We start from the raw sequence: 13,059 nt of genomic DNA, 5'->3' as shown, positions 1-13,059 counted from the left end.
GTTTGGCTTTGACTTTGGCTTTTGTTTTTGGAGACAGGGTTTCTCTTGTTATAACAACCCTGGCTGTCTTGAACTCACTTTGTATACCAAGCTGGCCTTGAACTCACAGCATGCACAACTATGTCTGACCACAGATTTGTTTCTTAAAGAAAGGAATACAGATTCACTTGTTAAGTACAATACACAAAAAACGAAATGGATTTAACAAGAGCTTTATTGAAAGCTCTCGGACCAAGTGTTTGGTCATTGTTATGTAACCTTCACTTAGCCAAGTCAAGTACTTACACTTGTAATTCTCCAGCTCTGGCTCCAGGCTGTCCTCAGTGTTTGTTTCTATTGCCGCATCTGCCAGATTCTTCTCCAGTGCAGACTGAGCAAGGCTTGGTAAGAACCTAGTAAGGGATGGAGGACCGTGAGGAAAGCAATGCTTCCTTCAGTTCTCAAGTGTCTTTTAACACACACTCCTTCACTAATTGCAACCGATTAAGGAAAAACTGTGTGTAAAGCATATGTTACTGTAATCTTTAATAACTAAGCTTATATGTAATACCAATATTCATTTATATACATTCTGCAGATTATGATGAAAACTTGGGCTTTCATAAGTGGATTTTGTGTACTTCCTGTTTATTGTGAAATTGTATATTGTAGCATATCAAATTTTTCCTAAGTGAATAAAACAGCAATATTCCAGCCTGCTCTAAGGTGGCAAACACAAATTTAAATCAGCAGAAGTAGGTTAATGTGGTTTTCCTTACTTTTTAAACATAAATTACAGAAAGATCATTCATTTTTGTGTTTCCTTCCATTATGGAATCTCTTTCTACCTATTTTATTGTCAAAATAACAATCTGTGTGCCACAAGACACTCTTCAACTACAAAGACACTGTAAGTACTGTGGCTTGGAACAGTTTTCTGCTACATCCACTCCAGTGAAGTCTGCTTGACAGGCCGAGAGGCCTGGAAGCACTCACAAGGCAAGGAAACTCGCCTCCTGGAACCTTGGCATTCCCACACGTTTCTTCACTAGGCTCAAAGAAGCAACATAAATCAGGCATTTACTAAGAACCCCTGGTGGTGGGCTTAACAATAGACTAGCATTACACCTGGCTCCCTTCTTAGTGATTAAAGTGGCCTGGTCCCCGCCATCTTTTGATGTATACATTCCTTTTGCTTTGTGTCACTGTAACTTGGTGGATGTGTCTCTCGCCTGGTTTCTTGTTATTCTTCTGTATAAAAAGTTTGATGCTTGATTTGAAAAATTACACTTAGATACAACACACTTTCTCCTGTTGTCTTTGTCATTCGCCCACTCCTTCACCCACTTGCCATCAGAGACCCGTTCTGTGCAGATAGGAGACCCAAAAAAGGGGGTTAGTCTGCGGGAGTTTTCCTTCTGCACAAAGTTATGTTTAGAATTTATGATCCTGGTTAACTCACAGGAAGGAACTTCAGTCAGTGATTGCCTATTCTATGCTAGTATAAAGCAATCATCAGGTAATGCAGTGTCCCAAATAAACAAGTGCAGAAAACACCATCCAAATTTAGGTTTACATAGTACTAAACCTTGCACATGCTCCCTCAGACTTGAGAACAAACCCCTAATAGTACAAAGGATGGCATAAGCCAGAGGCATGTGAATGAGAGAGTGTAAAACACTGGGGGACTAGGGGGATTATGAGTCCCTGTCCCCATAAGATTCTGAGCCACAGACCTGACACTGTGTCTTACCTACTGCCTCCCTTGGGTCCTATAAGATCATGGGGAAGTTTACATACCTCTAGGTTTTTATCTTATCAATTCACAAGTCATCACATGTCTTAGATCATGGCTTTGCTGTTCAAAACCAAGCCCCCACCTTATCTACTGAGCCCATTACAGGGTTTCCATCCTGTTTCTTGAGCTTTTGACCTGGCATCATGCACAACATTCTTCTCACAGTTGCCCCCCGAGCCTGGGAATATTGGGCCCTTCCTGGGCCTTTTTACTATTCCCTGTTAGATCACCTGGACTGATACCTAGCACTCACAAGCTTTGACTTGTCTGCTGATCTCCACAGTGTCTACTAACACATCTCAGACTGGCCCTATATGGGAACACTTCTGGTCTTGTCCAAAGACTAGAGGATAAAAGACTTGAGAAGAGAGATAGTAATACTAGGTCTAAAGGAACAGATGAGGACCTATACCAGTAGTGCTGGCAATGGGGGGTCTGAGGCACAAAGACAGCAATAAGGGCTAGCCAACTTCACAGGGACACCTTGTTGAAAGAGTGATATAACATGCTTTAGCAGTACAATGGATATCAAAGAGTCTTATTTATAATGTATAAGAAATTAATTTATACTGGTGATTGGAACTGATAATTTTCAAGTGGTATTATAAGACTTAATATAGTCTAGTCTACCTGGTAAATGTAGTTTGTAATCTGGGATTATTTGTTATATGTGCAATTTATTAGTTTCAAAGCTTCAAGGTATTAAGTTTAGGCAGTTCTACAAATGGAATTCAGTATTTTTCCAAGGCCTTTAAATACAATTATTAAGATCTAGTAGACTTACAGTCAATGAACCTAACTAAGAGAAAAGCCCAAAGAAGTTTTTAAACATAGCCTTAAAAAAAAAAGAATCAGTTTTTAAGACAAAGCTGTCTCTAGGTAGTCAGTCTCTATTCCTGGAGACAGTAAAATTTTCATGTTGACTGCTAAACACTGGGTATGATTAGTTATCAGGCTTATTTTAAAATTAATTATATAACCATTTACAAAGTAGAAATATTATACATACTATTAATTTTATATCATTTGAAATTTTATTTTATTTTTTATTTATTTATTTTTTTGATTTTTTGAGACAGGGTTTATCTGTATAGCCCTGGCTGTCCTGGAACTCACTTTGTAGACCAGGCTGGCCTTGAACTCAGAAATCCTCCTGTCTCTGCCTCCCGAGTGCTGGGGTTAAAGGCATGTGCCACCACACCCAGCTGGAATTAAAAAAAAATGTGTGTAACTCAGTTTTTGGTGCCTGGAATAATTTTTTTCATTACTTCACTTTCAAGATAGTTAATATTTATTTCTGATAGGATTCTTACAGCTCTATACAATATTTTACCACTAAAAGATCATTATCTCCAAAATTATTCAGAAGTGCATAGGTCAATGTAATAGAAAATAACAGAGTGGACTAGAAATCTATATATGGTGGCCTTTCATCCTTCTATAAAAGAGGCAGTTTTAGAACTCAAACTGCGTATGTCCTGAGCCTCTAAATGTTTGCTCTAGCCCTGGGTTTTGAGTATCTAGACACTAAATAATGTAGTTGTACGCTACAACTCTGGAGTCATATGCAGAGCAAAGAGTGAAAGACTACACAGTAATTCAGATGAGGAGCATGAACAAAAGATAGCCCAGCACGAGACTGGCTTCTCTGGATTTTATCTGCTTAATAAGTACTTCACAGGTATTTTATGAAACTTTTCATTTTTGTCTTAAAGGCTCAATAAAATTCAGTTCCTTTCATTGCTTCAATATGAAAAGAGGTTATTAAGAAAGGAAAACCCACTTCATGCACCAATAATCTTTTGTTTTGTTTTGTTTTGTTTTGAAAACAGGGTTTCTTTGTGAAACCTGGCTGTCCTGGAACACACTCTGTTGACCAGGCTGGCCTCGAACTCAGAAATCCACCTGCCTCTGCCTACCAAGTGCAGAATTAAAGGCATGCGCCACCATTGCTGGGCATGCACCAATAATCTTTGGTTCCTTCCTGCCTCTGTGTTCCTTTGAGGCTGGCCGGATAGTGCCCCACCGTAGGCTTGCTAAGGGCAACAGATGATGGGTGGACAAGACAGGTGGTGGACCCATTTCCAAAGGGTTCCAGGGTGATAAGAAAATAGACTTTTTCAGGGTGTAGTGGCGCACACCTTTAGTCCTAGCACTTGGGAGGCAGAGGCAGGCGGATTTCTGAGTTCAAGGCCAGCCTGGTCTACAAAGTGAGTTCCAGGACAGCCAGGACTGCACTGAGAAACCCTGTCTCGAAAAACCAAAAAGAAAACAGACTTTTACTGTGGTCCTCTGAGAATACTGGAAATACTAGTTATCACATGCAATTATCTATTTAAGGGAGTAAAAAGTAAACATTTAAAAACTCTAAAATATGTTAACATTCCAGAAAACTTCAGAGACTATTACCAAAACCTTAAGTGTGGAATGGTAACTGGGACTGTTTGCATGCTCGCTGGCCTGATCAGTAATAAGGTCAGATCCTGCCAAGTGTTAACTGTATTGGAATCACTCATTCTCCATATATATGCCTAGTCGATTCTTTGCCTATGCAGGCACAGTTCTTTTCCTTTCTAATTAGTCGTTTTCTGGGTGCTAGTCCACCCTTGACCGTCAGCTTTGTCAAGCATACTCCTAGGTGTTGGCTTTAGTTTCCACCGTAGATTACACTCCTTTGGGTACATGACCAGATTTTCCTTTTTTATAAGACAATGTGAACAATGTTAGTCTTAACCCTCTGTTGGCATGTCTGTCCATTTCTACATTAATAATGATGTGCTCACACACACTAAGCTTCACAAATCTGTAGCTTCTATAGTTTCACTTTCTTTGCAGTAACATGGTATGAAGAATGCAGCTACACAACAGACACTGTCCGATCACATAAACTCAGATTTTCCTAGGCTATTTTTGGAAATTTCTATTTCCATGCCAACCTGAGACTCACTCGTCAAATCCACTATTAACTGTGGGATTCTGACTATGCACATGTAGACTGCTGGGAGGGCACTTTTATAACAATGAATCTCTTCTATGCAGCCATAAGGAGAGCTTCCCTCTGACAACCATCAATAGATTGATTCTTTTCTCCACAGACGGATAGCATGTCATCTATTTGACTGACTCTTGTCAGCAAGAGTACAAGAATGCCATCGATCTGTGAACATAGGAACTTCCTTAGACTCTATTTGTTCTAGTAATTTACATGACTGTCCCTTGAATACTGTGACTATGACTGATGATGTAACCTTGGGCAGACACAGGGGATAAGGGTGAAGATACTATTCTCATTTCCTCCTAATGCTGAAAAAAATATACCAAGTATTTTACCATGAGAAATGCTTGCTGTAAATTTCAATTCAGCAGTCCTTATCACGTTGAAGAACTCTTTTTTTTTTATCCATGAGGTACTAAGAATATTCCAGAGGAGCTAAGAGGAGTTTAGCTATAGTTGGGAAACTGTATTGTTTGTTTCCCCCCGTTTTTTTATTGAATATTTTCTTTATTTACATTTCAAGTGTTAATCCCTTTCCCGACCCCCTCCCCAGAAACCTCCTATCCCATTCCCCCCTCTGCTTCTATGAGGGTGCTCCCCACCCACCCACTCCCGCCTCCCCGCCCTCCCATTCCCCTACACAGGGGCATCAAGCTTTCATAGGACCAAGCACCTCTTCTCCTTTGATGCCTGACAAGGCCATCCTACATATGAGTCTGGAGCCATGGGTCCCTCCATGTGTCCTCTTTGGTTGGTGATTTAGTCCCCGGGAACTCTGGGGTTGGGGGGCGGGTACAGTCTGGTTGGTTGATATTGTTCTTCCTATGGGGTTGCAAACCCTTCTAACTCCTCCACTGGGGACCCCATGCTCAGTCCAATGGTTGGCTGAGAGCATCCACCTCTGTATTTGTCAGGCTCTGACAGGGCCTCTCAGGAGACGGCTCTATCAGACTCCTGTCAGCATGCACTTCTTAGCAGCCACAACAGTGTCTGCATTTGGTGACAGTATATGGGATGAATCCTCAGGTGGGGCAGTTTCTGGATGGCCTTTCCTTCAGTCTCTGCTACACACTTTGTCTCCATATTTCCTCCAATATGGCTGCTATGAACATAGTGGAGCATGTGTCCTTATTACATGTTAGAGCATCTTTTGGATATATCCCCAGAAGTGGTATAGCAGGGTCCCCAGGTAGTACTATGTCCAGTTTTCTAAGGAACAGCCAGACTGATTTCCAGAGTGACTGTATAAGCTTACAATACCATCAACAATGGAGGAATGTCCCTCTTCCTCCACATCCTTGCCAGCATCTGCTGTCACCTGAATTTTTGATCTTAGTCATTCTGACTGGTGTGAGGTGGAATCTCAGGGTCGTTTTGATTTGCATTTCCCTGATGACTAAGGATGTTGAACATTTCTTTAGGTGCTTCTCAGCCATTTAAGTTTCCTCAGTTGAGAATTCTCTGTTTAGCTCTGTACCCCATTTTTAATAGGGTTATTTGGCTCTCTGGAGTCTAAGTTCTTGAGTTCTTTGTATATACTGGATAGTAGCCCTCTATTGGATGTAGGCTTGGTAAAGATCGCTTTCTAACCTGTCGGGTGCCGTTTTGCCCTATTGACAGTGTCCAGAAGCTTGGGGAACAGGTTTTATCAAATCTCTTTTTCTCACTTATACCACAGAAACTTAAGAAGATATGTCTAATTCTTCCGGAATCGACTGTGGCTGTTCTCAAGTCCTACATATAACCCTTGTCTCCTTGCAGATTCCCTCTTGAAATGTTTAGGACTGTCCTTACTGCTGAGTAGTATCATAACACCATGGGAATTTGCTTAATTTGCCCCATTTGGGAACTGGCACATTTCAACCTAAAAACTCACATCTTACTGATCTAGAACTGTTAAAATCTGCTGGAATAATTCCTGTTTCTTATTCTATTCAAAGACTGAATCGGGGTTTAGATTAGTATGCACAGGGCTTTGGATTTAATCCCTCCAAACCCCACAGAAGTTCCATTAGGTGGATCTCAGTTTTTCTCCTGCTATGTCTTGCTTACCAACAACCATTCATTTGCATCTCTTCAACTTGCTGTGCTAGCTCCTACCCACGTCAATGCTTACAGCTCTGTCTCTACTATTCAGTAGCCCAGGAGGAATCTTATTTCAAAAATCTTGTTACACATTTCTGTTTACTTTTTCTCTCAAATCCACAACTCCAGGTCTCCTTTGCTGGCTTTCCTAATGTTAACATCATCTGAAGTATGTTCACTGGGAAATCAATTATGTTGGGTTCCTGGAGTTCTATTTATCAATGTTCTATCTGACAGATCTCCTTCATAATTTGTTTCTCAAGTATAGTTTAACTTAAAAAAATATAATTTTTAAGTGTTTTGTCCCACTTATATGTCTGTTTACCACTTATGTCACTAACGCTTACAGGAACCAGGTGTTGCTGGATCCCTTGGCACTGAACTTACAGATGGCTAGGAGCCACCTCTATGTGGGTCCTGGGAATTGAACCCAGGTCCTCTGCAAGAGCAGCCAGTGCTGTTAATTGCTAAGCCAAATGTGACCTTAAGTCCCTCCCAATGTGACCTTATATTCAGACGGACTGCTTAATACCTTGGGTAGTAAAGTATTGATGCATACTGGGCTCTAGGGTTGCTAGTCTATGAAGCCTACAGTTGTTCAAAACTCTGAACGAGTTAACTTAAAATAGCACCCTGCAGTGTTCACCCTAATAAGACAGGGACAGCACAGACCTCAGACGTGCACCAGGCTACACAGGCATTGGCTTTTATATACCAGGCTTTCTCTCCCCCACAAAGTTCCAGCATTCTCTGGTTACATGAGCAATACCACTTCAGTCAAAAAACGGCAGCAAACATGTCTACTTTACCACTTTACTTTACTGCTTTACAGCAAGGAGCACTGCTGAAGACACTCTCTCTCACACATCCAGACCCTCGGATTCTGCTCATTAAAATCTAGCACTAAGTTCTTGGCAGCTATAATATCAGCTTTTTCTTATTCTAGTTTAACTTTAATTTTATTTTAATAGTAGCTCTTTTGATGCAAAATTTCCACCTACACAACTTGCCAAAAGTGTATGATTCAGTTGTTTTGTGTTCACAGTAGTGCAACCATCATCTCAAGTGATTTTAGAACATTTTGCTTACTCAATGGCAAACCCACAGTGCTCCACTTCCTAATCCCCCAGGCTGTAGCATACTGTCAGTCATCATCCCAAGGGCAAACCCACAATGCTCTGCTTCCCAGTGCCCAGGCTGTAGAACACCAGCAGTGTGTGCTGTCCTACTCTCCACAGCCCATACTTGCAGTGCATTTTACTTCATCTGTGTTACTGATGAGTCCTGTCACAAACACCTCCCATCTAACTCATCTACTCAATAGTCGATGAACATCTGCGTTATTTTCACCTTTCCCTTTCCACGGTCTCACTACTTGAGGTTGTTTTGTATTTACTCTCCTGGCTGATCTTTCTTTATTTCTTTGATTAGTTCTTATTTCTTGATACACCGTTACTTTCTTAAATAAAGAATCTTACAGGTAGTAGTGATTATTTTCGTCTAAAATACCCACTATTTTCCCTGGTCTTCTAAACTGCCTGCTTTGCTTAGCACTGAGGATCTGCATCTCTGCTCTTACGTCCTGCCCCAAACAAGCTATGCTGTAAGTAACAAGGATAGATGTCTGTACTCTCTGCAGCTTATGACGTTAAAATATATAGTTGAGGCTTCTTTGCTTCAAAACTTGTTTAGAAGTCTAATATTATTCTGTTTAAAACACAAGAATGATATCTCTTATAACTATGGACTATTTAAGGAATTCTGCTGCAGACAGTCTGAGCTCAGTTGTATGCTCACAGGGAGAGAAAATTGAAGCCATAGCACAAGGCATTTACAAGAAAAGTTGCACAAAGGACAACTGCAAAGTTCCCTACCTAAGCCAAACACGTCTCCTTTAATTCCTCTTGTCAAGGAGTAGACAAAAAGCATAACTACTATTATTAAAAATAATAGTCTAAAATATGAAAATATATAAAATAATCTAAGAAAAACTTTGCCTACTGGGAACTGTTATTAATATTTTCTTGTTAATCTTTGAATATATTTTTAGAGAATATATTCTCTTTAAAATTATTTATTTACTATGTATGGATGTTCTTATCTGTGTGGCACATGTGTACCTGGTGCCCACGGAACCCAGAAGAGAACACTAGATCCTTTGGGACTGGAGTTACAGACAGCTGGGAGCTGTCATTTGGATGCTGGAAACTGAATGCAGGTCCTCTGTGAGAACATCAAGTGTTCTTAACCACTGAGCTATCTCTCCATCTTTTAAAATTAATCTTTTAAAATAATTTCATACAAACATGATTTTGTAAGAAAATTCTGCAAGCGATGCACATTATAATCACTTCCAAACTGATACATGAACTCTTAGTATACATGAAAAAATGTTAGTCTTATAAAATGTAGCTACAGGATTGGTACTATTAAGACAACAAGTTGCAGCGCCAATCTGGGAAGCTGCAATCCTAATTCTTAGGAAACTTCCCTCAGAAGACCTGTGGATGACCACGTAGACCACAAGCACATCATTTACTCCCGTGGGACCCAACTAAGTGACTAGAACAGTTTTCTCATTCATGAAACACTTGGGAAATGTATTTAATTCATTCTTACTTTATGTTCTGGCACTACTGACTACACTCAGGGCATTCTCTACCACTAAACCATCCTTAAAATTGCTTTTATTCCTGAAAAACTACAAAGTATGTTCTAATAACTGAGAGCAAGGCTGAGCCAGGTACGTGGTTAATACAATACCTCCTACAGACTGTGAACAGGGACAGTCAACTGAGCTTACGGTACCATTCTAGCTAAGGGTCAGGTATTTGAACTCTGGCAAACGGGGAACAGAATTACCTGGAAAGACAGGCTTTGGTAATGGCATCATGAAGATTTTCGCTGGGATACTTCGAGAGCCGGCGAGAGATCCGTAAGAGCTGACGGGTGGAAAGCGAGGCTGCCAAGGACTGTGCCTATGAGAAGGCAAAGACAGCCTGCTAAGAGTTCCACTTCAACTTGTTAATGCCCCTGCAGATAGATGTCACTGCACAATTCACTATTCCTGAGGGACAAGGCCAAATTTAAATATGTGCAAGGAATGAGTTATGAATAAAAATGAACAGAATCCATTTTATACTTAAAATAGCCTCCAGGATAGTTTTACTAATCTATAGAAAGCATTTAGCAATTAAATTTAACTGAGGGAGTAGAGGAGAGAAGGCTGTTCTAAATGCAGGTCACACCTGCCTCACAAAACCCTTACGTACAATGGACTATTCTCGCTTTTCTTCTTCACACAGCTGACTTGTTAAGATATTCTGAACTCAGACCTCTAAGCAAATCTGTGGTTTCTGAAATACAAAAAAGGAGTCGTGGGCAGTTTAGGTTGCTGACCATAAGGATGTCAACCAGTTTATCACCTCAGAGGCAGATTGCTACTAGAACCCTTTTCTAATACCATTGGAATTAGTTCCTTTTTTGTTTCCTACACTTGCCCCAAATTTCAGTAGTGCACTAATGCAGTTGTTAATTTCAGTAATACAGTAATACAGTTGCTAACACAGAGCCAAGCCTCCAGGAAAGTCAGAATATCTGCTGACCTGTGCTTTAAATTCTCTTGGCAGGCAGCACAGTGAAGCTTTAATGCTCGATGACTTTAAAGTTAGATAAGTTGGGTTCTTACTAGCTATGTGATGTTGACTAAGGACATGATTTCTCCAGTCTGTTCCTGAATCTTTAAGATGACACAAACAGCACGTTCCTTTATGAAACTGTTCTAAGGATTAAATTCTAGAATGATTCTATAGCACTTAGCACAGGCCAGAAAAGTAGGGCTACTCACAAAATAACAGACATTACATACAGGTTCACAACAAGTGATAGAGAGGATGGGGGTGCCCCATAAAGGACAGAGACAATGGGGTACCCGACAACTGACAGAGATTACCACACAAGTAACAATGGGGGTGCCCCACAAAGGACAGGGATAATGGGGTACCCACAAATGACAGAGATGATGGGGTACCCAATTGAGTGATTATGGGGTGCCCAGCAAATGACAGATATAATTGGGCACTCTACAAATAAGAGATGATGGGGGTACCCCACAAATGACAAAGATGATAGGAATGCACAAAAAGTGACAGATGAGCCAGATGGCCCCCTTACAATGAAAGCAGCCACACACACTCACAAAGATCTACACAACTGTAATGAATCAAATTATTACTGACCTAGTTTACAACTCAGATCAACAGCATGGTTTAGGCTAAGGCAGTGTAATAAAGCTCTTCTGAAGCTATGTGACCTCTGAGAGGTCACTAAGGCCTAATGAACTGTTACAAAGAGGGAAGAGGATGGCAGAGTGACCCTGAGCATCTTAGTGGCAAGAGGAAACAGAGGAAGTACCACGGGGTTCAAAGGGGACAAGGAAACATGCCTAAGATGTGTCTTCGTGAGGGGACCTCCGTGAAACCCGCACCAGGAGCACCGACATCCCCATGCTCAAGCATCACACAGCTCCATGAGATGTGGCTCTGCTGCCACTAGCGCTATGGTATGAGTCACACAGCCTTTCAGGACCAACAGCTACAGCACCAACACTTTTCCCCTGTTAGACAAGTTTCAAAGAACTCATTTACACGGAAATGACTTGGTGAACCCTTGTTCTCAGTCAATGTGCATTCTTGACCTAGAGAATGTTTAAATATAAAGAACCATAAATTTTAATTAAAAGTGACATGTAATTTAATGCTAAAATAAGCCAAAACAAAGCAAAACACTGACAAATGTGGCTTAAAGCAGTCACATGAGCAGGAGAAATGGACAAAGGCATGAAAGCAAAAGGAAGATACAGCCCTGCTGAGCATGAGCTGCCAGCCATGCTTCTAGAAGGCCTGCTCGCCAACTCTTTGGACCACCAATGACTCCAGAAATGACTCTGACCTCAAAGCTGTGGGATGCTCTTACAAGCAGAACTTCATCCTGAGGTCTAACTTGATTGGCAATAGTGTAGAAAAAGAAGAGAGACGAGTGAGACTGGAAGCCAATGCTGCTTCATTGGTCTTTCCTCAAGAAGACAAAGTCCTACAGTAAGGTTATGACACCAAGATGGAAGAAAAGGTGGCAGCAAATGACCTGAATACCTGTTAAGTGGCCTACGAGGAAGAAGGCAGAGCTGTGGATAAGTACATATTCCAGTGAAGGAAAACAGAGCATTCAGGGATTCCCAGCCTTAATATCTTAGACTGTGAAAAGTTCCTATTTCACCCACACAAGGTCTGAGAAATACACCCCAACATGAGTCTTTCAACAGTTTAATAAAAAACAAATATAACTTCCTAAGACCCAACATCCCAGTCTTGTACGCTAATATCACATGGGCTTTGTATCTCATCCCAGCAAACCCTGAAGGTTTCATACAGCTTTGAAGAACAATTCCTTCACTGGACAGCACCAAATTCTTTACAATAGAATCTGGTGTTTAAAACACCGGTGCTAAGCATAATGTGAACCAATTTTGTGTTGAATAAAAGACTTATTAACTCCTGCTTTCAGACTGTCAATTAAAAATTCAGAATAGACTTTAATTTAAAAAGTCCTAGTGTATGTAGCATTTAAAAAGTCCTAGTGTATGTAGCATTGTAATATCAAATTTCTAACAGCAATTTTATCTTGCAGAAAGGAAGGTAAGAATGCGAAGTACATTCCTTGGTTACCATGGTTATGCAAGTTAAAGGCACACACAACGGTTTTTTCATATTAGCACAATTATGAGTACCTTCAACTGCTTAAAATACAAAAGATCTCATGAGATATGAACAAAAATAATGTTTTTCTTCCTCTTAAAGAATTAATATATATGTACATATATATATGTATGTGTTATACATACACACATATATATATATATATATATGTATGTATGTATGTATGTATGTATGTATGTATGTATAAGCCCTGCCAGGAGAGAAGCCTAGAGATGATCTCTTAATAAACTGTTAATTAATTAATTAATTTTCCATTCATTCCTCAAGGATTTAAGTATCTATTATCTGTCAGGTTCCAGTTAGAAAGTCAGAGTAGAAGACTGAACAAGCTCAGACTTAGAGAGTTCAAGTACTAATTGGAGAGCTAAAAATAACCCCCAAGCAACTGTGATGGGTCAGTAGGGTGAGAATTTCTAGTGTCAAGAAAG

At 40.3% G+C, this 13,059-nt stretch overlaps 1 protein-coding gene across 5 annotated transcripts in view; it reads right to left on the bottom strand.

Moving 5' to 3' along the window:
• Positions 1-13,059, bottom strand: part of Vwa8 (von Willebrand factor A domain containing 8) — a 353,253-nt gene that overhangs the window by 183,312 nt on the left and 156,882 nt on the right. For all 5 annotated transcript variants that reach the window (XR_003950844.1, XM_011245038.3, NM_027906.1 and 2 more), the window contains 2 exons: positions 9,720-9,835; positions 286-392 (listed from right to left, as the gene is read on the bottom strand). Coding sequence is in view for 4 of the 5 variants with exons in the window: in XM_011245038.3 (XP_011243340.1) it covers positions 286-392; positions 9,720-9,835 (223 nt within the window). In the remaining variant the exon portion in view is untranslated. The remainder of the gene's footprint in view (positions 1-285; positions 393-9,719; positions 9,836-13,059) is intronic.

The sequence above is a fragment of the Mus musculus genome, chromosome 14 (assembly GCF_000001635.26).
Source record: "Mus musculus strain C57BL/6J chromosome 14, GRCm38.p6 C57BL/6J".
Lineage (NCBI taxonomy): Eukaryota > Metazoa > Chordata > Mammalia > Rodentia > Muridae > Mus > Mus musculus.
Note: the sequence above shows the minus strand (reverse complement) of the source record. Positions and strands in the feature narration are given on the sequence as shown.